General features: G+C 34.3%; 1 protein-coding gene across 1 annotated transcript; it reads right to left on the bottom strand.

Annotated features, from left to right (window-relative positions):
- Positions 1-624: 624 nt before the first annotated feature.
- Positions 625-21,215, bottom strand: LOC137408310 (glycoprotein-N-acetylgalactosamine 3-beta-galactosyltransferase 1-like). Its single transcript, XM_068094793.1, has 10 exons — positions 21,099-21,215; positions 20,649-20,733; positions 15,459-15,591; positions 11,914-12,192; positions 8,703-8,885; positions 8,239-8,342; positions 5,446-5,575; positions 3,934-4,047; positions 2,234-2,376; positions 625-923 (listed from the first exon to the last, which is right to left on the bottom strand). The coding sequence occupies exons 2-10, from the start codon at positions 20,658-20,660 to the stop codon at positions 765-767; spliced, it is 1,257 nt and encodes a 418-aa protein (XP_067950894.1). The 5' UTR covers positions 20,661-20,733; positions 21,099-21,215; the 3' UTR covers positions 625-764.
- Between the last annotated feature and the right edge of the window lie 4,125 nt (positions 21,216-25,340).

Genomic DNA, 25,340 nt, shown 5'->3' with positions numbered 1-25,340 from the left:
CACTAAAGATGAACTTGCACAAAACTTTAGTAAATTTTGTCAGAACGTTTCGGTATTTTTCTGTCATTGTTTACGAGGTTTGAGGTGATCTGACTGTCAGGATGTTTTAAAATTAAAATCGACAAAACTTGATCGCAGTTAAACTGCTCAAAGCAAGCGAAAATGAGATTAGGACTACTATAGTTGCAAAGAGATTGACAGAACAAAGATGCGTAATGCAACGACTTGAACGCAATAGTCGATATCAATTATAGCATAACTTCGTAAGTATTTTTATTCTGGATGTTTTAACCGTGATCAAATTTTATCAATTTTAATCTTGAAACATCCTGGCAGTCAGATCACCTTAAACATGAAAAACAATCACAAATAATAGAAAGATTCAGGCACTTTCTGATGAAATCAACAAAAACTTTGGGCAAGTTCCTACTCTATGATATAATCTATAAAGACCTGTATTTGCGACTAGTGATGAATTTTAAAGAAGAGATCATGTTCAAGGCAGACTCATATACTGTAATAGTGCTTCTAAACTGGTTTTGGATATAAAAATGGGTAATAGTGTTATAAAAAATCTTGCAAATGACTAGAAATTCTAAATAGAAAATGTCACAATAAAAAATGCAACGATTTTTTGTGGGTTGTTTATTTAATAAAAATACATCAGTGACAAAGATTCTACAAAAGCATAATACCAATATGCAGGCAAAGTGTAGCACTTACATGTATCACATGCATGTAAATTAAAAAAAAAGTATAAATAGCTACGAAATCTCACTGGTATAGTAAGAATGTAACTCGGGTCGTGACCTGTCAGTCACTCCATACACTCGCAAATGGTAAACATAGAACGTATAATCATACATAGCCTCAGGGGTCATATAATGGAAGGAAATGGGGTAGTTGCTGATGGAATCTGCTCCCTACAAAAACAATATTTCTTTATTGTCTCCAGCAACATGTCTATTTATAAAACAGGTTTAATGTTGTACGGAAATACAGTGCTGTAGCCGTGCTATATACATGCAAGTAATCAGTCAGACAGAATACCTACATATTTTGATTTCTAACCCAAATGCTTTCAAACCAAGACTACAATTTGTTTTATAAAAATTAAGTTTTCTTATATATTCCACATATTTGGTGCAATCCTGGTTTGGGCAGTCACTAGGTTTACAAACCTATTTTAGAATGGCTACAACAGACTATTTTGTGTTATCAAGTTGGCAGAGCAAGCTGCCTTTCTGAGAAAAGAACACAAGACTTACTAAAAATCATTAATTCAAAGATGAAAAAATATATTAGGTTATAACAAAACGTAATTCATGTGGTATAGCCTACCATAATCTAGGAAATAGAAATCAAAATTTGTACAAGTTTCCATCGACCTCCAACTTGTGTCTGACCGACTTTATGATGACCCAGTGACCACAATTTATGTTTTTATAATATTTAACATTTAGTAGTGTAACAAGTAAATAAGTCATGCTTGGCACTGCACATCATGGTGCATTGAGTATGATAGTTTGACATGCTAGCAGCAACGCAGGCATCCACCAAGTATTGCAGTAGCAGTGCTAGTTTGTTCGTTCAATTCGAGAGGCATGCGTTTTACAGGAATATTCTTATGGTGTTTCAAGAACCATTAAGACGTCTAAAAAAAACCATCTTTCGATATTTTCAAGCCTGCTCAGAAGGAAAGAGGAAAGGCGATAGATCTTAAAACGAAGATGAAAGTAATAAAACAACATGTAAATTATATAATCATTTTACATTACTTTTTAGAGTAAAGCGATGTGTAGTCAGGCTAAGCTTTGTTCATTATCAATAGAAAACTAAACAAATAAATAAGTGTTGAAATAATTTGCATGTGCTTCTCAAAAGGAATCTGGTTATATTATAAAAGGTGAAAAACAAAAAACAGCTTAAAGATGATAGGATTTATTCAGGCATTTGTACGTACCATTTACGATAAGCCTTGAATACATTTCCCTAAGAAGGTCTGATAAAATTACAGAAAAAAGATTAAAAAATACTATAAAACATAGCCCAAAGATTATAAGATTTTATCCAGTATTACAAACATGATATATACACTATATATAATTGCCTACACTGAAAGCGTATAAATAATATTATATGTGCAACTATTATCCAGGCCGTCGTATGGTTTGTTGTTCTGAACATAACCCAGTCGTAAGTCGATGCAAACCTGTATAGGCAAAACACTTACATGTTTAGCTCCGTGAGAATCAATATTGTAATACCAGTACGGGTATTGCCCGTGTAGGTGTAGCCCTGGATCTAAACCATGAAATCTGCTACGACCCAACTCATCAAAAGTCTCAGCTGTACGCACATCGAGATTCTTCATGCCTGACAAAGTGGCAAGTATAATCATATGCACAGATATGTAAAGTATAAGCTTTCAATCGCACACTCTTATTTATCTGTCAGCATCATACAGTACAACGATGTAAGCCAAATGGTGGTGGTTTGTCACAATAGAATTATCAGATTACAAACCATACCACCTATTATGCTCTGCTGTTATAACTTACACATGTTATATAAGTAAACCAATGCAGCAAGTTTACGTGTGGTTTCGCTATGTTCAAGGGAGCCAGTAACATAACATATATCTTCTGGGTGAATGAGATGTTGAATTTTGCTATTATAGTCTGTCTGTGTGTCTGTGTCTATCTATGTGTTTGTCTATGTGTCTGCGTATGTGTGTGGTTGTCTGTGCGAGTGTCAGTCTGCATCTGTTAGTCTGTTTAGACACTAAGTAGCTCCACATTTTTTGACTGATTTTGTCCAAACTTCACACATAACCTCCACGCCTTTCACCAAGTCACCAAAATATTTGGTTTCAAAACTCTGTCTGATTTCTGAGAGCCTGCCTCTTAAACACCCACCTGCAGGCTATCCGATTGAATATGAAAAGAATCCTGGAATGGCTACCAGAATGCGGGCTAACTGCTAGAAAAATGTAGATTTCATGACAAAAGCTAGATGTATTTTTATTAATTATGACTGACTTTGATCTTTACCTAAAAACCACATTTTTAGCAAATTTAAACTGAAAAGTAAACTATATGTTTTAAATACAAAAAGAAGCTTTCACTTTAGAGCGGACAGTCATTGGATCATCAAATAACAATGTATAGCCTAATCTCAACTTACAATCCCCTCTGCATGTAAATTGTTTGATAAATCAACCTTAACCTTCAGCGAGTGTTTATTTGGACATATGAAGTAATTTACAACATACACATACCAAATTTCTTGAAATATTATACTGCTATGGAAGTAAAAGCAAAAAACAAGCCAGTAATTAAAAGCTGAGATAATAAAACAACATGCAAAGTTGAATTTAAATTATATCTAAAAAAAGTTATAATAAGTTACGCCATTCATTTTTATCACTTACTCTCCTGCCAAACTTATCAATTACCAAGCCTACACTTGTGTTCACAAACCTCTTTTTTCCAATCATTACTCTTGTAATTCAGCTTTTGCAAATAATCTAGGTTTTTAGATAATATTTTTTTTACATAGTTTTATACAATACATCTGTTTTAATACCATCCATAATTACTTGAACTATTCATCATGGTTTTTTGGGCTCTAAAACAAATCGAACAAAAAAATTAATGAATGCTGATTTCAACATATGAAGTAGATTCCAGAATGGTTTAACATGCTATACCAAAGATTGATTGTACAATGTGGTATTACACCTGAGTTACATCATCTAATAATGTTTCAACAACCTCTCTTACCTGACATCACTCCCATCATATTTTTCCCCCTAACAGTTTTATCTCCATTTATACTCATCCATTCCTCTTTTGTTCACCCAACATCTATCTCCTCTAATCGTCAACATCCTTACACTCCTACAGTTGACTGAATACTTAAAAGACTCACACAGTCCAAATTCTGCATCCTCAGCTCCTCCATCCTCCCTGCAGAAATCATGGTTGTAGAATCCTCGAGTACCAAACCTTTCAAGGGCCTCTTTGCTGATCACATAACCTCCGCCTGAAGGATAAGTTCACAAATAAGTACCTTCTTACGATTACAACTGCTGAACTAATATAAAAAACTAAATTAAATTAATTACGTTGATTTTGCTAGTCGTACTTGTCTCAAATATAACTGTCTGTTGTTATGAACGGACCCAGATACTGCAGGAAGATAACTGTTTTGATATCCTGATAAGAGACCTCCAAAGCACCACGGAATGACACAAATCTACAGTAGAACCCACAATGCCCCGAGGTTTGAAGTAGCCATAAACCGCAAAGTAGCAAGAGCTGTTGTGGGCATTTTACATGAACTAGCTCTAGCTAAGATACACCAGTATCGTAGCTAAAGCTAGTTTATGATACAGGCTATGTTATATTGATAACATAAACTGACTATTTGCACACTGGAAAGGTAATTATTCAGCCTGTGTTGGACACAAATTCAACAAAGTTCGTCTGTTAGTAGCTGAGACTATAAGAGCTAGATATTTCAGGTATTGACAGAAACTACCAAATGAACTCGCTGAATGCGTTAGTCAAAGTGACCACCAGGCGAGGCCCAGAATTACCTTGCCAAGCAGGGAAAGACACAGATTACATAACAGTGTCTACTAACACGCCAATAAATTTTACTTATGTCCAAATGCCAGACATTTAGCCTGTACTGCAACATAGCCAGTTGACAATGCAGTGAGTAGGTTATGTAGTCAGAAGTCTTTTCAAGCAGAACTATTTGGTTATATAATACAATAGCAGGTTGTCTAGAAGGTCTCATAGTATAATATAATGGTGAAAAAGAAGTGATTGAATGAAGCTTCTAAAAGGGGGCAGAAGATGTTTAAACCATAATAATAATAATACTACTCCGCTAGTTTTTGACAAACCACTGATAAAATTCATAAAATGTTCATCAACCCAAATATGATAATATTAGTTTGAAAATGTATTCAGGTAGGTTCAATGAGATATGACATAACAAGTGTTCTTTTTGCTTATAATAAATAAAACAACAATTTTTTTAATTTTCTGCGTTCTAACTACTAGTGATCAATTTGCAAATGGTTCACTAACCCACTACCTAAAATTGCAAAAAAGCTTTTGTCAAACATCCTCTTAAGGGCGCTAACATCACTATTGAATTTGATGACGTATAGAGACATGTAGATGCAAACAGATGCAATACCTCCATTCTCAGGATGTGACAAATACTGCATAGAATCATAGTAATTTTTTCATCAGTTTTTTTATAAACTATTTAACACCTTTTGGAACAAGTTTTTTGTTAAAATTTGTGCCGTGACAAGTAGCTTGATTTGGGATTATTCAACTGTAAAGATTATCCAAAATGATAAAGGTACAAAAAATTATCAATTCGGGTTATCAACAGCTAAGAAGAGAAGACAATTCTTACCACCCCCATAGTAACCCTGTGTAGGAACAATGACTTTATAGTGATGTCCATAATAGACGGGCTCTTTAGGGTTTCTGTCTGACAGGAAGTAGCGTAAGTTTTCAGGAATAACATATGTGTCATCATCCGTCTGTTCCATAAAATCAGCATAAGAAGCTTTAATTACAAGTGAAAACTCCAAAACTTTACTTGCTCAAATTGAGGGCTACAATATAGCGAAATCATCAATAATTACACTATGGAATCCCATTTGAAAAAAACTAAAATGGGAAATTGTATATAAATCTTTTTAGCCGATGCTAAACAGGGTTAAAAATTTTCAATTTGCTTGTAGGTGTTGACAGAGTGGGACTGCTTCCTCTGTAAACATACAAGCGTTAGAAAAACTGACTAGTAAAAAGTTGCTAGACATAAATGTAGTCAATCATACACTTGCGTAATTCTCAACATGGAATATTTAAAGCTATTCAACACATTGCAAATTTATAAGTAAAAATATAAAAATTAAAAACCGTATAAATATAAGAATTAGGCTCATTAAAAGTTTCCTTAGTTCAATTAAAGTATCGTAAAACCTCTAACTGAACACCACAGTGCTCCATTTTTCAACCCTTTCTCTATAGTGGCGGTCAATCGGAGGCGACGTTCAACTGGAGTTCTATTTTTTTAATGGCTTGTCAAAACTTTGGGACGATATAGTTAGCCCTATTACGGGTGACACGAATGTCGCTTATATTTTGCTCTCTTTTTCCGGTGGCGCAATATTAAACCTATTTGGATGCAATAAATCTGCTAACTTACCTCTAACTTGCCAACAATCTCTTAATAAATATGCACTGAGAAACTGAGAAATATCTCTACAAGATGATATGTATTGCTTGCAATTGACCTGCAATGATATTATTGCCCGTGTCTTTTGCAATTTGTCGAAATTTTCAATTTTTACTTCATTTTAAATTTGAAGAAATACTTTTATATTATATCTATATTTAATAATGTTGCATAAAAGCTCATTGCACTCATTGATGTGTTTGTTACAGTTTGCAGCCAAAACTAACTTTTTGTTTGGCTGCATTCATTTTAATCTGTGTTAAAATAGCCGCAAGGATGCTATTAAATAACCTCTCCATAAATCTGCGTATTTATAAGTTATATAATGATAATCTATCAAATAATACACATATATATTCATGAACAAGTGACATAAACGAACCATACTTATATTACATGCAGAAACAAACATTAATGTTCCTAAAACAAAAAATATTTTCATCGTTTGCTCAGATAGCTGCATTCTGCTCGTTGCTTTCGATGAATCAAACATCTTCTAGTTGTCTAATACTTTCCACAATATTTACTGGCCTTAACTCTTCTTCTGCACTGCTGAACTAGTCGATATTAGCGTCCAAGCAATCTTTTGAGAGAGCAAAACTTTTACGCGCTGCATTTAGCCCAAATGCAACGCATAAAAGTGTGCTTACTAAACGTAATCTTTGGCCCAAAACTAGCAAAACATTTTTTATATGCATGTTCTTGGAAGAATTAAAACCGCAATAAAAAAGGAACTACTATTAGCCTGAGACCGTTATTGATTATTTCTATGGTGCTGCTTTCTAAGTTTTAACGAAAAAAAAGCGAAAAGCTTTGGAGTTGAACAACAAGATAATTGATTGTTATTAATGTAAACGATTCATTATTAATAAGATTTTGTGGACATTTTTTTTACTGATCACTGGATATTATGGGTTCATAAAGATCAAAGATAGTCAAAGTAGTGGTCAAATGGAGGTGGCATTCAAATAGAGGTGGCGTGCAATTAGAGCTTTTATGGTAAGTTAAGCGACATATCTCTATTGTCAACTCTATTTTCAAACTTATTCAGTGCAGTACCTGTACTTCAATTTGTGTCATTAAGCAACAATGAAAACTTTGTTTCACTAAATGTTAGTTCATTGATTAAGTTTTCTTCACATAACTAAGTTTTATTTATACATGTATTTTTCACATAATTTTACATGATGCATTTGTTTTAAAGTCATGTGTAACTAAGCACCTGCAGTACTTAACAGAATCAAGGTACTTACTAATAGAATCAATAGAATTACAGTGTATTCTTACAACAACTGTAACAGCTGTGTAATATCATCACTCAGTCTACCATCAACGCTAGCGAAAAGCGTAGCTATAATAATCTATAAATGTCTTCAAGTCAAAAGAACATTAAAGAAAAACAGTTATAATCAGTGAAAACAAGAACATTATTTTTACTGATTATAACTTAATTAATGTCATTTTCCCTTACGATTAAAGTGTTTGATAATTTAGTTTGTACACAGTTTTATATAATACAATTGTTTTAATGTTACATAGAATTACTTCAAGCATTTATTGTTTTATTGGCTCCGAATCGAATAAATACGATAAATTCTTAAAAAAACATTTTTTCTAACATACAGTGCAAATATCAAAAGGAGTAACTTTATATGATATTTTAGTGTGCTTAAAACAATATTCAGAGTACCATTTGCAGTGAACTCGTCAACCGAGTTAGTTCAAGAACCAGCAAAGAAAAAAAATGAACTTACGAGTGAAAGATAATGTACAAAATTTGTTGACTAGTGTAGCCGATATGCATGATGAATATAAGTTGAAGAGAATTTTTTACTATTCTAAGATGCTACCTACAAAATAGAAAACCAAAGAGAGCCACAAAATGATGACAAAGATACCTTCAGCTAGTCTACTGTAGATAACTATATGAAGGAAAAGTAGAGGTTTATCAGATATGCTTACCTTCATAAACCACTCGTAGTCATTACGGTAGTGGTCATAGATGTGCTTGAATGCATGCATCGTCTTGCCTGTCAAGTGATCCCGACCCTCCTCAATGTCTACCTCTGTATGACATGCACAAGAGTGGCACACAGGCTAACCATAATAGATGCAGGTCTAATAGTTTACTAGATTTTTAGAGGAGAAAACTTTTCACTACCCTCGTGTTTACATGAAGTTAATTACTATTGGTAATGGTTCATTAGCAGATGAGACAAATAGGGCATGAAAAGAGCAAAAAAGGCATATTACGCTAGTTTTTGAGAATGACAGAAAGATAATAACAACTAATTACATATCACAGCTTCTTTGTACTTATGTAATCATAAGGCAGCAAAAACAATTTATAGAAAAGCATTTCGTTGCATAGCATATTGACTTGTTCTCAGCAGGTTCTATTACTGGTGAGGTTAAAGAATACTTACTGATGACTGGAGCTGGGAAAGAACTGTTCTCAGCAGAACTGAAAAAGAGCACCTTATTACACCTGTGTCCCCATGTCTTATAGCTGTGTATAGCTTTAGTCATCAGGCCATCAGGAGTAGTCATCACCCAGCACAGCACCCGAACCTTGCGGTACAGTAAGTCTCGCACTGATGTATCATCATCTGCAGTCACACAGCCAGTAATACAGCTAATTTTAATCACTTCGTCAGTTTTTGAAGGTCTTGCTGGGACCGTGTTCTGTTCCAGATTGTTTCACCTGAGCATGATCCAGGCCCAGTTGTAAGTGAACCTGGACTATGTTTAGGTGAAACAATCTGGGAATAAGGCTAGATTCCATGATCAGCCCACAACAAACTCTGCCCACCCATTTGCTAGAATAGTTTAGTTTTACAAAGTCACTGAAAGTGTAATATTATATATTACACAATATATTATAAAGTGTAATATGACCAGAGATGCGATGATTAAAGGTTGACTAGCAACAAAATTCACATTACAGTTATCTGGTATCAAAAGATTCACCATGTCTTACTCTGCTGTGTTGTAGGTGCAAAATACGTGGAAACGTGATTACAAGCTCTTAAAAACTCAAAAAACGAAAAGCCGCCGTAGATTAGAATCAGTTTATTTCTCTAACGTAGTCATTACATTTGGTTATTGTTTTGTCACGCGATGTTCTCATGTGAATTGAAAGGCCAATAAAAGGCTCAACATAAAATTTCTCGTAGCACTAGTTTATGACAAACACTTTGGGTTTTACTGAAGACCCCGTATCAACTATAGATGCTCGCTACTTTACAGTTTTGTTTCGGCTCGGTCTAATTGTCTAGTCGTAATCTGATCATGTGACCCACACTTCACAAATAATTTCTGCAGCATTTTTCAATTACCACAGGTGACCAACAGGCTCGTCATGTTTATCAGACAATGATATGTACTCCTTCGAGCCAAGGTTAAGATATCAGTGCTGAAAGTGACCGCATTACAATGACACTAAAATAGACGCGTAAGAACAATAGAGATGATTTTATTGAATGCGTGGAGTATATTTGTGAAAATATTTCGACGAATGAGGTTGCGTGAAAGTGTAAACAGAAGCCATCTTGTACAACTGCGTCCCATTTGAGCAGTTTTGAAAAGAGACTCTAATCTACGGCAGTCTTGTGATGGCGGCGATTAACTGTTCGTTCTTTAGCTTTTAAGAGCTTGTAATCACATTTCCACATATTTTGCACCTACAACACAGCAGAGTAAGACATGATAAATCTTTTGATACCAAATAACTGTAATGTGAATTTTGATGCAAGTCAACCTTTTAGCTTAATTCAATAGGGTGAGGAATTCAGCTATCTGTTTGTAGAAAAGCACTCTATGTGTAAGGCTCCACCGCCATTAACCTATTAACAACAACGGGCAGTCCTTTTTTCATATTATCAAACAAATGACCAAAACCGTAGTTGTTTTTTATTTGTGGCCTGCTACGCATGTTCATTTTAGCAAATTATAAGCAACTGATGCTTCAAATTACTTGAGATTTGGTAATTCTACATGAGAAAACACTCTGCTGAACAATATTGTGCTACCATATTTTTTACCTGAACATGAATGGTCTGACAGGATCTCTAAGAATACCCTAACTATGTGAAACTAAATATACAGAGAAATATACAGGTTCATCGTGACAAGCAATCTGTTAACTAGAATGGTTAGCAATATAGTGTATTAATCAAGAGTAAGTTTCTCATGGAATCATTTTTCTGCTTGCACCCGATCAGTACAGCAGATAAATGACAAACATGAATTATTGTAATTCTTACTGAACCTCCTTCTTTCATCAGAGACTGTAGCAGAACTTTAATCATAGTTACATCTGTACTATAAATACAGTTATGATGCATTGCTATTGAATTTAATTTTTTTAGCAACACTGCAAAAGATTTCAGCTAATTTTGTGTTGCTGCCCAATACAATAAACAATATTCTATACCTTTAATATTCTATACATTCATAAGAAGTATTGTGAAAAAGTGATAAAGCGCGCTCAGCGGCGTTTAAAAGGCAGAAACTTTCAAATTGGTTCTGACACAAATTATGAGCCCATTACATATTGTGGAAAGTTCAAAAAATTCTTGTTTCACACCTTCTTAAGGTCATACTGATCTTTAATACTGGTCCATCACACAATCAGGGTTTTATAGTTGATGTTAGAAACCTCTATGGAGGTAGATGGAATTTTCTACGGACTTAAGATTAGGGTTACTTGGTACAATGTTATTACATTGGCAAAAATTTGGGGGTAACTTCGTAAACTAATAACAATATATATTGAGCAAAAAGTTTTAGCTAAACATCAAAAAAACGTCTGTACTGGTTTAAACTTAATGTGCACTTACTTAGGAGTTATGAAGCAAATTAAGGCACATTAAATTTACAGATTGAAACATTGCGTTTTGAAATAACTCATAAGTGTGTCAGTTATAGAAGGTTTAAAAATGTTCCAACTTATCCAATTACAGTAATCCTTCGCTTCTTGCGATTAGCCGGCTGTTCGAGTGATAAGTGACAACTTGTAAAATAGAAGCTATTATATCTCATATAACTCATATATAGTAAAGTCACATTTTCATTAATCGTAAGCATTTACCTTCTTTTCTTAGTTTCAATGAACAATTTTGAAAGACAAGAGTGATGAAAGGTGTCAATGCTAAAGAATGTCACAAGCACTTTTCACTTTTACACGTTACAAAACGTAACAGGAAAATAGTGAACCCCGTCGGCTACTACCAAAATGATGCGAACAGACGGACCTCACAGAACCAAAGTATGGAAAAGAATTATGTATTTAATTGTCATTATATTTTAAAGTCATTTCCATTAACTTTTAAAGGTTGACATGCAATAAAATTCCCATTACAGTTATTTGGTATCAAAAGGTTCACCGTGTCTTACTTTGCTGTGTTGTAGGTGCAAAATATGTAGAAATGTGATTACAAGCTCTTAAAAGCTCAAAAACAAACAGTTAATCGCAGCTATCACAAAACCGCCGTAGATTGGACTCAATTTATTTCGATGACGTAGCCATGAAATTTGGAAAAATAGTGTTTAACACACTAATTTTCAGCCATGTCTACTAAGACCTTATCAAACAGCCTGATGGAAAAATGTGTGAAGTCACAAACTGGTTCTAACCTTGATAGTTCTTTGTGATCAGAGGTAGAACTCCATCAATTAATGGCAGTGGACTAAAGGTCTTGGGCTTTCTTGTCGATGGCTTTGCTGATATGCAGGATGGAATAGGCGCTTGTGTCGTAGTTGTGCTAGTGGTAGTAGAAGAAATTGTAGTTACTTTCTCTGGTATTACGTTACTAGGCTGAGTTAAGTTCTTGGACACCTGCAGTGCTTGCGCTGAGGAAACGGTGTCAGTAGGAAATTCTTGTTTGGTCGCAGATCTCTCTATGTACGATATGTCTAAGAAATAAATATAGGTTCTTGATATGTATATAGCAAGTTAGCGTGATGACTGTTTAGCTAACTGGTAGCAAATGGAACAGGTTTACTGAAATATGTCATGCCACAAGAACCATTAATGCTTTGTAATGGAAAGCTTTTAATCCATAAAATGGGTTTAAGAAGGATATGGAATCCGAAGGGTCAGCATGCCATTGCAGGTGTCATCAATACTTTGTGTGTGTCTCTGGGAGATACACGCGTAAGCCTTGACACAGTTTTCCATTTTGTTGAATCCTATAGTAAGGTCAAAAAAGCTGGGCATTTCCACGGGAATTTCAAACAAACTGGTAAAATTAAAATGTTGCACTCAATTAGGCAGTCCATACTTTCCACGATGAGAGTTTTTTTGTGAGACTATTTAGCCTCAATTCTATAGGAACAGCCCCGCAGTGAAGCCTTATTTTAGCTGTGTTTGGCTTCTCTTTATTACAAATTGACACTTGGTCTACCATGGTACAGCTTGCATGACAAAGAAAACAAAGCATAATAAAAGCAAACCCTGACATGGAGAAAAACAAAAGTGTCTTTTTTTAATAATTGTATTTTATATTAAAATGGTTTGAGTAAAACCCCACACTTGCTTACTTATACTTACTTATACTTACCTTACTTCCCTCCATAATATGGAATAGATCTATATTAAATTGAAAGAAATTAATCGTTGCAGTTTATGGTGCATAAAAATGCCATAGACTTATGACAAAACACCCGAGGTATACTATTTCACCACATTATTGTTAAGAAACAATTGTAGCAAAAATTTCCTTTTAATTGAGTGTTCGGGTTGATTTATAAACTGAAAGGTCCCCATTAAGCTTCTTTTCAACCTATCCCAGGAGATACAAACCTATCCCAGGAGATACAAACCTATCCAGGAGATACAAACCTATCCCAGGAGATACAAACCTATCCCAGGAGATACAAACTCCATTCAAGTAGAACATATGATATGGCAATGAAATCAGCCTAATAGCACTGATCTGTCAGGCAAATGAGTAAAGCGAATGTCAACATAAGAAGTTAATCTTTTCTTAAATTTTTGCAACTGTCAAAATAGATGTATTTTGGAGCATATATTCATATTTCATTTAATTTGTTAATGCAGCCTAAAAGAATAATGATAAATATTTTAGGTAATCGTGAATGGCATTAAAGCAAATATTTTATATAAAACTATGTAAAAAGTTAAAGTGAAAAACTAAATTTTAAGTGATAAGCTGAACTATTTACGTCAAACGTAACACCTTTTAGCAGATTTCTATCATGGATATAGCCACAGCAAACTAGTCTACACTATTGGTTTGGCAGAGAAGCAATTTAAGGTCGAATGCCATTTTTTAAACCACCGGTGAACTTTCCGGAATCGAATTGCAAGCTGTTGTTCCCCAGTCAAACCTTCTAGACCCCTACACACTAAACCATGTTCGCTTCTAAAGATCAACCTATAGAGTGATACCTAATAAGAACTTTTATTCTCCGTTCTATTTTATGTTAAAAACAAGCAAATGGGAATGCAGCATTGATGATGCAAAAAACGGATGGTGTAGATAAAAATAGCTAAAGAGATACAGAGCTGGCCTAGCTTAGACTACATAAGCTTTAAATTAATATAACCTTTTTTTCTTTTTTATATTTGATATATTTTTACATTGCACCTTTAATTATCACATTTCAAAATGTTTCTCTATTACGAATTATACTTTCTTCCTAATGATAATTACTGGAGAGCGTCCTAGATTTTTATGGAATCAATCTGATGCTTGTTTATGCTTTTATATAACTTCTTGTAATAATTTTAAAGAAATCATTGCATCCTCCTTTTTCTCAATAGTAGGCCTCAAGGTTGGCTCGGTTTAAACCGAGTGGTTTAAACCAGCCCGAAAAAACCGGTTTTTATAGTTTTTTCATTATTTTTTGTGAAAAACATAATATTTTAAGCTCCTAGTGGTTCATGTGCGGTAGAAATGCAATTATTTGTAATTATCAGTTGTGGAAATTTATTTAGGACACAGTAGTAAATTGATGGCAGAGCTCAAGTTGAACCTACATGAAATTCTAGCACAACAATGAATTAGTGAATTTAATTTTCAATTGGTTTTATCAAGTGATATGATGATCTCTTTACTGATGAAATATAAAAACCATGTTAAATATACTAATCCAATCATCGTCTCTAATAATGAATGAATACTTTCTCCAGTCTGGCCAGTGAGAAAGGATTACTTATAATTAGAAATTAAAACAATAAAATCCTTTTGGGCAAAAGCTTTAAGTTTGCAAACTAATATTTCATTTATTGGGCACAAGCCAGTCGTTGGATTGTTAGAATTCAGTTTATCAAGTTTGTTGTGTTTATAGAGGCAAAGGTTTTAAGGCAAAACGTAATAGGTGTGCTGTCGTAACGCGAGGTCACGCAGATAGGCTTAATTTAGACCAATTTAGACAGTGATGCTAATATTCAGGTGATAGAAGTTGAGTCATCTGCCACAGCTCCAAACACTAGCAAAGCATCTGCATTATGCTCTGCTCTACACTACCACACGACTAATCACTGGGATTAAAGTTCCTACTTATACATAGAGCTGTATGTAAAATATTCACTTTATGTGATAAGATTTCTGCTCTGTATTTCATCGATCACATTTGATTTATACTCATTCTGAAATTTCCATGTTTTCTCTCTTTTTTTCCCATATATAACAACTCCCACAGTACCATCTTTAACAGATGATTCCACATATGTATGTTCAATACTCAATCATGCAGCTATAGTAAGTGATGTTAATTAGACTTAAAATTGCAAAAACCTTGGTAAAATTATAAAAACCATAAAAACCGGTTTAAACCATGAAAACCGGTTTAAACCAAAAAACCTGGTTTTTTCCAACCCTAGTAGGCCTACTACTACACGTTCTAGCCTTCTTAGAATTCATGAGTTTAAAACCAAAATAGAAATGTATGAAGCACCATCTAATATTAATTGGAACAATGTAAAACAACCTATGAGAAGGATAACCATGTAGATATGCACTGATCTAATTAACGGCGACATCTCAAGAAATTTTGAACATCGTATGTTAGAAAGTATTTTGGAATTGGAGGCGATTATTTACTGAAAGTCTATGTCGCATGTGAAAAATTCCTTGACATTAAAATAGAAATTTGGCTCATCATAGCTGATCTTACGAGCCTGAGGCTACCAAACTGAATAAGAAGTTACATACCTCGGAGAGTAGTTTGGAGAGTGCCTGAGATGCGAGGAACTGTGTGAAATTGGAATAGCGCAAGTGTAAGCATACACATAAACACCCCGGAAACCACTCCGACAGCATACTGGTTCCGGAAGAGTCCTAATGCCTGATATTATTAAAAAAAGTGATTAAAGGGATACATCATCACCTGATATATAAAACTGGGATGCTTTGGCTATTTAAAATTATTATAAAAGATGTCTGTGTGCGAACTCTACATGGTAAGAAACTGAGAGGTGCAGGTCAAATTGCTCATCAGAATTTTGGTTTGAAAAAGCAGCAAAACTAACCAAAGTGTAAAAGCTTGCAACCAAATAGCTTCATTGAGGTTCAATTTGTATCGCTTACGCCCACCGAAGTTTACATCTAATTAACCAGCTCTATGCTGGCAAATGAAATTGGTACATTGTTTTTTCGCTATTGAATCATTCTTGTTGCGTGTTTGCTAACAATGGAATCACTCAAGAATAAACCATGAAACTCACGAGTGATGCTAAAATTTTAAGACCCAAACACTCTCCGCAATTATTTTTAATTGGTAAATGCAACTTTTTGCTCTTTATTCGTTATCATAGTTTTAAACTAAGAATGTCCTTCAGGTAGGACCTATGCATTCACTTACCGCAAACTTCGGTTGCGCACCTCTGCAACATAGATTCTTACTTATGATTCATACTGGCCATACAGCTCATAAAAAGTCTGTAACCCTATTCAGGAGTTAACTTAACAGGCGTTGAAAAGACTAACTTGCGTTTAGGCAGAGGAACAAATCAAGGAGGAAAAAGGAGAAGGGCAAAATGCTCAGCTAAGTATTTACCTGCTTGGCTATCAGATAGCAAACAGTTCATTTTCACTTTGTATACTAGTAAGCCACTAACTTTCATATTAGGATCGGGAGAAACTGCAGGTAAGACCTTCAGGTTAGGGTTACCATATTTTTACTTAATTTCATACCTTTTAATGTAGCTTCTACTCTCTGATATATGGTCTACCCCAAAAAGGATTTGTAGATGGTAGAGCGGTTTAAAGGTTTCTGGTTCCTAGGGTGTTATTTTTGGTTTGACAAATGCTTTAGATTCTAAGTGATAAAATGAGAATCAACTGCTGATGTGGAGATGCAAACGTAGCAAATAAAAAATAAGTTTGGATTTTTAGAGAAAATAACTTCAGAACATGTAAGCAGCACATGAGCCAGTGCAAACCTTGATGTTTTTGCTGTTTTGAAGCACAGATAGATTAGAGCTTTAGTTATGAATTAATTCTCTTGTATATTGGCTTCCCTCACAAATACCGACCGTATATAAAATAAAATTCGACCGTATATCACATGTCAACTAGCTACATTTTATTTATATTCCTATTTCTCTGTCATCAAATTTTTTATTACCAAATATTTGAGTCATAATACTTCCATACTAAGTTACCTCGAAACCTGAAGCAACATTCATATGTAACCAATTCATATGCTAATAAGTCACCAGTATATGCAGAACGTTGAACACTAACGTGTTCTTTTAGCATGACACTTGCTCAATGAACTGTGCTAAGTCTTGGGTGATTTATCATAGTAAATTCTGAATGTCCAAACCGGTCAGAATTGGTAGTAGTTGTGCTATAAGATGCACATCAGCCGCTAGCGCAAAGCTTTAAACAAAATTATAGGATTCTTCAGCGTAATTTCAATTCCACCGCTGTGAATTTCACTGACAGAAGTAATTAAATTTGTGAGAGAATAAATTCCAAAGATAAACCACCGTAAGGTTAAACCGCCCGTGAGCTGAGCCTACATAGTAAAAAAAGAAAAAAATGTAAGTTGAAGTAGCGTGATCCCAGAAACAAAAAAAATTACATCTAGAAATCAACAGTCAAATTTTGCTACCTCCTCTTATAGTAGGAGCTAGTTTGATTTTGTACAGTTTATGGAGTGAAACAATAACAGTATACCAAACAATACTGGCCAAGCTGCATCAGGCTCAAATGATGTGACTTTTACATGAAGTAGAAATGAGTAGCAAGATTGACGATGATCACCAAAATTGATTAAAAGCGGAAAAAATGGTTGCAAGTGTGCACACATGTAACCCATGTACGCGCCCGCAGCCTCCCATAGACCAATTGAAACATTTTAATCCTTCACCTCTACACGGTAATCTTCCTCTATTAGCAAGATATGATGAATGCGTGATGCTCATGATGCTAAGATGAAACGAGTGTATCTGATTATTGTTGGCTTAGAATGATAAGTATCTCATTCCACTAACTGTAATCTTTATTTAATCCTTGGAATACCAGAAAAAGATATATAAACATGTATTTAAACTAAGCTTGAACTACAAAGCGACCACAATGTTTTTTTTAAGTGTGTGCATATAGCAAAGATATTCCCCTGAAAATGATATAAAATCTGAATCGCTAACAAAAATACACAGTTAATTTGGCTATCAATATAATATAACATATTGATAGCAAACACATTATGCTATCGTTACTTTATATCATACTATACATACTAGTACTGTACCCTGATAGTCATACCCTGATGTGCGATGAGAGATCATCAGGTGTGATCATCATAATAAGTGTGTGCACAACTATTCTGAAAATATGCAAGGTGCGGTTGTGGCATGCCTGGTGGCCAGGCCAATTGTCGCTGATTTGAATTTGATTCAATGCAAATTCTTTTTCAACATTCAAACATGGCTTCGGATAATGAACATCTAGAACTCTTATTATATCAAAGATTATTTTACCTAATATGTGTAATGTTATCCCTTTTACGCAAGCATACGTGTAGCTGTAGAGAGAAAAGATAAACGTCTGTTGTTAGACTATTTTGGCTGTAAATTGAGCTTTACTCCATGTCTAACACATTTATTAGTGTGTAACACACCAAAAAATATCCATGTAAACTGTAGAAGCAATGGCAGTAATGTAGATTACAACACATTTACATACTCATAGAAAAAACAGCAATCTGTTATTGTAATTGCTTTTGCTACAAATTAACGATGACATGCGGACAGTGTACATCCAGATTTTTAATATCTTTTGATACCCGTTCCTCTAATTTTCAAGGTGCTGCACCATTCTATTTTAGAATGAATCCTTTTGTAAAGAGACTATAATTATATAAGAAACACATTTTTCTTCTGAGCATTCTTGATGTTGCAAGATTAAAATCCAAAGTTTTGTGGATTTTAATATTGAAACATCCTAGCAGTCAGATCACCTCAAACATCAAAAACAATCACAAGTGATAAAAAATATCCATATTTTTTGATAAAATCTACTAAAATTTTGTGCAAGTTTATCTCTAAGTTATGAAGAAAAAGGATTAAAATAGTGCTTATTGCGCAACTCATTCCATAAAGGATATTTTTTGATGTTTTGTCACATGGATCCCTCTAGAATCCACAAGTAGAATCCATTAATACAGAGTGTATTCCGGACTGCAGTAAACCACTACTGAACCTGTCAATTCTGTATGCATAAAATTACTCATCAGGAAGAAACAACTCATAATTTGTGAGAACAACCTCCTGTATAAAATAAGAAGCAAAAAGAAAGTTTTTCACCGCAAACAAGTAAAAGAAAACCAGCTTGCACCATACCAAAAATAAACTTGCTCGTTCTCTTGCTGTCTGTATGTCTGATCAGCTTGACAACTATGTCAACTTTATAAGAATAAATTAACTTTTATTACCATACTTGGGTTATATATGCAATAAAAAGATGACTTATCCTGCTTATCACTAATTACAATAAAACCTCTCTATTTGAACGCTATGGCGCTGTATTTTTCAACCCTTTAATAGAGGCATTCTAATAGAGGTGGCATTCTAATAGAGGTTTTATGGTATCTTTCCCTCCTGACCCTCAATGCTTGCATTAACATTTTGTGTTTCTGTCTTAACTTTCCACACTTATAAAAACACTACGTCATTGATTATATATAACACACATCATTTCTTGATGCCTCTACTACGTACGCCTTCCTCCTTTGCATCGAGACACAGGCGGGTCTTGTTTCAAGTGTCGGCAGTATGAAACTTTTTGTCAACTAACCTCCGACAAATATTCCAGCGTTGAGGATTACTGTTTTTACCTGGACCACCATGGGGTGAGTCGAATTGGCATGCCCTGCTGAGTAGGACGTACCGTTAGTGAGCCGTTTCATGTTAAAAAAGACGTGATGAGAGCAAAAGCTCTCTATTTTATAAGGCAGTTTTGTCGATGACTGCACGGGAGTTTTCGGGCATGTTCACCTTGAAACAACCAGATTTCCAGAAAACAAAATAAATAGCAAAATACTGATACGACTTTGTTGTAGTCGAAATCAAGTCTAACTGTATCAGCCTGTTGCCATTTACAATAAGACTATCTTTGTGTTATTCAGATGGCTCACTTAACATTAATTTGATAGTCGCCTATTCAAAGCAAGGCTTATCTAATTTGTTTCATGCAAAATGATTTGCTGGTTGGTACACCTCTGAGCATGTTTTCTAAAAGTGGTAAAGAAACTAAGATGCATTTACATGTACATTCTCTCTGCATAGAAGGTACGAGTATAGGGTCCATATGAAGCATTTAGATTCTAATTGCATATCCATCTCAACTGCTTAAACACTATTGTAGTTTACGAACTGATCGAGGTACAAAATATCAGCAACAACCAAATTGGTTAGGCATTTCAGCAGCTTCTGGCTCCATCTTTAAAACCATGGCCAGAGATCTTTTTCTATACACAATTAATGTTTGTTTAGCGAATGCTAAAATATTTTTATTGAATTCACTCGCAAGTCATGCTCCAATGTTAATCGATTATTGTCACAACGGGGTTTAAAAGATACCTCCAAGTGTATGGATACTTGTAAACCTAGACGAGTGAGTATTGCATACATTCTTCAAAAAAATATGTTTTTAAACCCCAAGGAGTTTATGTGAAAATTTGTAAAGTAAATCTAATGAGAATGTGTGTTCAATTAGAAAGAGTCTAAATACCTCTGGAGCAGCTCTAATTTATGGTGCGCTGAGTTTGACATTTGTGAATGGTTTACTAACAGCAAAACACACAAAGTCAATACCGAGATGCATAAGCGGATGAATCTATAAATGCCCAACTAGATTTATCTATGAGAGTCAAAATAAGTCTAAATAACTTACTGTATGAGCCATAACAGAGCAAGGCCTTGATGAGCTTTGTATCTAATGTCTTGGACCATCAAGTTAGCAGTCAGCCACAATCGAGCTGTCAAATAAACATCATCATATAAATATGTGTGTAAGAGCTGAGTTTAGAAGTTTTCTGGTATCGATATAAAGGGAGCCAGTTTTAGAGTGTGATATTGTATAAAACTCTAGCTAAATTGTGGCATCAAAAATGCTGAGTAACCTAAGCAATGTTTCCTAAAGCTGTTGAAAAAAAATCTGTATATCTATATCCATCTATATCAAAGACAACTCGACTTGTAACTCAACTAACAAGTTGACACTTAACGATGATAAAATGTATTCCTACCATAATTATTTGTTTTAATAGCACTGGTAAATAGAAGTTAGCAAAAATAAACTAAGTCACGGCTATGAAGCGCAAAGCAAGGAATAAACACATACCGTTACAAGGAAATTATATTCATCTCCATGTTGCCCTTGGTGCTGTAACGACTGACCGACCGCATGCCACATGCTACTGCACAGCTTATGTTGAGTGCATGGCTGAGCACTCACTGGTGTGTGCCATCCATAAATCATAATATTTAAGCGACTCAATCAAATTGACAGCGGTCATTAGCAGGAGAAGCCGACTCCGAACTGGTGTTACGCATCTTCTGATAATAAATATGACAATAATTTGTTAGTCAGTTGAAAAATTTTTTTTGTTAATGAGATTTATATCCAGCACCAGAAACTCATAGCATAGATTGTGTACAGAGCCAAAAAAACTTGAACTAGATCAAATAGTTTTTCCCAGAGCCCAAAAGTAGATTTGTAAGCTGCCATTTTGTTGAAATGATAGTAAAAGATTTTTTTTACATTGCTGTAACTTTATGTTACTGAGCTGAATGACATATAAAAAGAATTTCATGACGAAATATTAATGTTACAATATTTATGCATTTTTTCAGCGGAGTAGCAATAAATTAAATAACAATTAAATATAAGTTTTCAATTTAATTCAAATAAATCAAACTAAAAACTTATAGCAAGCACTAAATTTAGATAATTAAAATTTGTTAGTTTTTAGTGAATAAAGAATAGTTTTTAGTTGAAAGATATTTATGAAATTTAATTAAAGTATTTGGTTTATGAAGCCATGACTTGGATGCTCGTTTCTCATATCTCTTGCAAGCTAACCAGCATTATCAAGAGCTGGAGTATTTTCTGTGCCAGAATTTAAAATTACATCGGGCTGCATTGACAAGCGAGACCAATATTGTCCTCACTGAGCGTCTGCTCTAATACAGTCAGATAACTCAGTAATGTTAGTAAGTAATTAGTTAGTAAGAACTAGTGAGTCTTTTACATCAATGTTACTTGCCAAAAGTAGTTTGCACTTCTACAGTAATTCGTGATGCAAGCCTTTTAGATTCAACAAACTGGTACAAAAACCTATACAATCTTTGTGCCCTCAACACTTTTGTTGCAAAGCATATATACATACCTTTTCAAATTTAGTCCCGAAATCCACTCGATTTAATTAAACAAAATGACATGACTGTGTGAGTGAAAAAGATCATTCATAGCATAATATACTAATAGCAACCAATTAAAATCACCAAATAAGATTTTATTAAAATGTGCAGAATAGAAAGTTAACAGCAGTTAACAGTTTACTATGGCAGTTGATAGCTTGAGTTTTCTTTAAAATTTAGGTGATAGAACTACAGTTGCAGCAGTGTTACTGCACCTAAATAGTTACTAATAGCAATGAAAAGAGTTTGTAAATGTGAAATATTCTTTCACGACTTCAGTAAAGTTGTGAGTTTATGTTGCAGAGCAATGAATTATGTGGTAAACAAATGGACTGTTGGAACGGGCTTGATTATTGGATTGGGTGCTGGCATCTGGTATCTAAGCAAAAACAAGGATTTGGTTAATCCACTGTAAGTAGTGCTGAATCAATTTGTTGGCAAAATTTAGAAAACCCTAAGTTATAGGGAAATCAGAAGTTGTTTTAATAAGTTTAGTGTTCTTGCGTATAACATTGTAGTGCTTAGACAAGGCACAGGATGCGCAAAACATGGAAAGCTAGCTTATATTAACAATACTGATCAACTACCATCGCGTTTAAAATACAATTTATATGCATCCGCAATATAATGGTAGAAACTGTAAGCAAGAGTCAAATTTGTGAATTCTTCTGCAATTGGAGAAGAACTTCATTGAATAAGCACTTAGACATGTAGAAGTGTGTGTCTCAGAGATTGCACTGATTTTTTCAAAGCTTTTTGACGATTACTGCATATTGCAATAACGAAAAGTCTAAACTGTTTTACATCTGATGAAATAAATTACTGCTTTTATGTAACAACTTTAAATGTAAATGAAAACAACACACGAAACAATAATGAAGATGGATCAACACACTCATTCTTAACTTACTAAAAATTATTAAATTCTAGGAAACACTACACACAAAAAAGCTTCTAAATGATATGCAAACATGATATGTAGCACAACAGAAAAACTAATACGTTAAAACAGTTATTTCAATGTTGTTATAGAAAATCTGATGAGAAGCCAATAGCAAAAGATGCTAAGCTAAACAATAAGAAGTCTCTTGGAGCTATTGGGCTTCCAGTGGATGCAACATCCCAACATTACATTGAAACTTATGAAAAGGGTATTTCAGTTAGAGCATCTCACAAAAATTCTTCTACAATGCTATCCGTACCACAGACATCTACTGGAACATCTCCAATTGATGAATTGGTGTCACCAAATATGTCTAGATCTAAGAATCTATCTCAGGCTATTGAACGCAAACAACATGTAGCCATTCAGACAACAGCCACTTCGTGCACAGGGGACTTGGAGGCAGTTACTTTACGGACAAGTACAGGAACCATCACAAAGCCTGCACCTCTCCTTTATAACCAATCCTCTCAGAAGAATCTATATGACGATGCTGATACTATTTCGCCTAATGATGAAGATTCGCAAGAAAACCATAGAATAGTATCAGACAAAGCTGGCAACCAAGAAACAAATCCAATACTGCCTGAGTTCCATCGCCAGTTTCAACAGAATGTGCAAGATTACACTTTAACATCGTGAGTAATGTTAGACAAGAGTGTAACATGAATAACAGGCAAAAGGCAGACAAAAAGGCTAGGTTGACGAATTTGTGCTTCATCATTTACATACATAGCTTATTGATAAAAAAAGCTGTGACATGCTCTTAAGCAAGCCATAATGAGGCTAAGGGTTTGAGACTGTGTTTCTATAGCCTGTGTTTCTATGATCTTGAAATGTCCTTCATATGAGGATCCCGTTATTTCAGTAAGAAATAATGGATTGTTGTAGGTTAACAAAATATTTAATTGTCCAGTACATGTTCAATAGTTGTTAGTCTATTCCAGTTATTCATCGCTGTCAAGTTACTATGCAAGAGACTCCTTTGTTACATTTATGTTACTTTTATTTGTATTTAGCGGTAAAAGTAGTAAACAAAACTTGTACAGTTCATGATTTAAATTACAATTACATAAAATTAACTTTTTGTTTTATGAGTAGTAAGCTAGTATTCTCGCAGTAAACTAATGTGATTGGCCAGTAGTAATTACAGCATATAGTCTTAAATACAAATCGGATATTGCTCGTAGCACATACATACATGTACAGTCTTAAAAAGTGAAATTTTTCATTTATAAAAATTTTTTCGAAGGACCTACTCATCGACAAATAAGTTGTGAAGGGTGAAAACCATCAAATGATACTAAAAAAAAATCAATTTTTGAGACATGTGAACAGTGATTGTGTAAATTGTAGGGTCTGAAACATTATTAATAATCTTGAGTCATATTAGTAGCTTGCCATGTTGCTGTTAGCATTATGGGTGCCTCTATATATTCTTCTCTCTCCACTATTGTGAAATTTTAGCAGTAAGTTAAAAAGCTTTAAAAAGTAGGTTACTTACGAAAAACTTTAGAATGGCACTGCTCATCGAAGTATCTTAGCATGTTTCTTACATAATGCATCGAATACTTTATCATGTGATTTAGATACTCCCTATATATCATGCTCACGCTGTGAACAAATCAGTTTTAATATCAGTATCTTTGGTAGCTGCAAAATTACTAGAAAAATTTCAAAACTGACAGAGAAATAACTTTTCCATCACCAACTAATCAAAATTATGAGAGTGCCAAGATATGTTACATAATAACTAATTCAACCAGATTTTTCCAAGTCCAGGTAACGTTAATAGCACAAAGAGTAATGCATATGTAAACGCTGTTAAAACTCACAGTACTAAAACTAGCTTACGAAAGTTCATAAAATTTATGTGTATAAAGTTTTATTGAAACAACGTTTGAAAAAGAACGTATTTGTTGATCTGCTATGCATTTTCAAATGTGTACATATCATCAGTTGGTTCTGGACTTTCACGATGACTTAATTTTCATCTTTATCAACGATCTTTATTTTCATTTTTAACTTCATTTTGTCAACATAAAGCTGATGTGCTTGATCACTATTGCGTGCAACCTCAAAACCTAGTGAGCTGTACATATATGTACATAAGAATTATTACAACAAAGAGGTTTAAAGTTTATCCTAATTTCCTGTTACGCTCGTGAGGATTGGCTATGAGACCAAAAGCCATTTGTCGCTCTTGGTTATCAGAGCTTT

The sequence above is a fragment of the Watersipora subatra genome, chromosome 11 (genome assembly GCF_963576615.1).
Source record: "Watersipora subatra chromosome 11, tzWatSuba1.1, whole genome shotgun sequence".
In the NCBI taxonomy this organism is placed as follows: Eukaryota; Metazoa; Bryozoa; class Gymnolaemata; order Cheilostomatida; family Watersiporidae; genus Watersipora; species Watersipora subatra.
Note: the sequence above shows the minus strand (reverse complement) of the source record. Positions and strands in the feature narration are given on the sequence as shown.

Coding starts and splice junctions, on each gene's coding strand:
- LOC137408310 (XM_068094793.1), bottom strand. Junction 8,343..8,702: donor TTTCCCAGCTCCAGTCATCA/GTAAGTATTCTT, acceptor CATGTCATACAG/AGGTAGACATTGAGGAGGGT. Junction 924..2,233: donor ATTCTCACGGAGCTAAACAT/GTAAGTGTTTTG, acceptor TTGTTTTTGTAG/GGAGCAGATTCCATCAGCAA.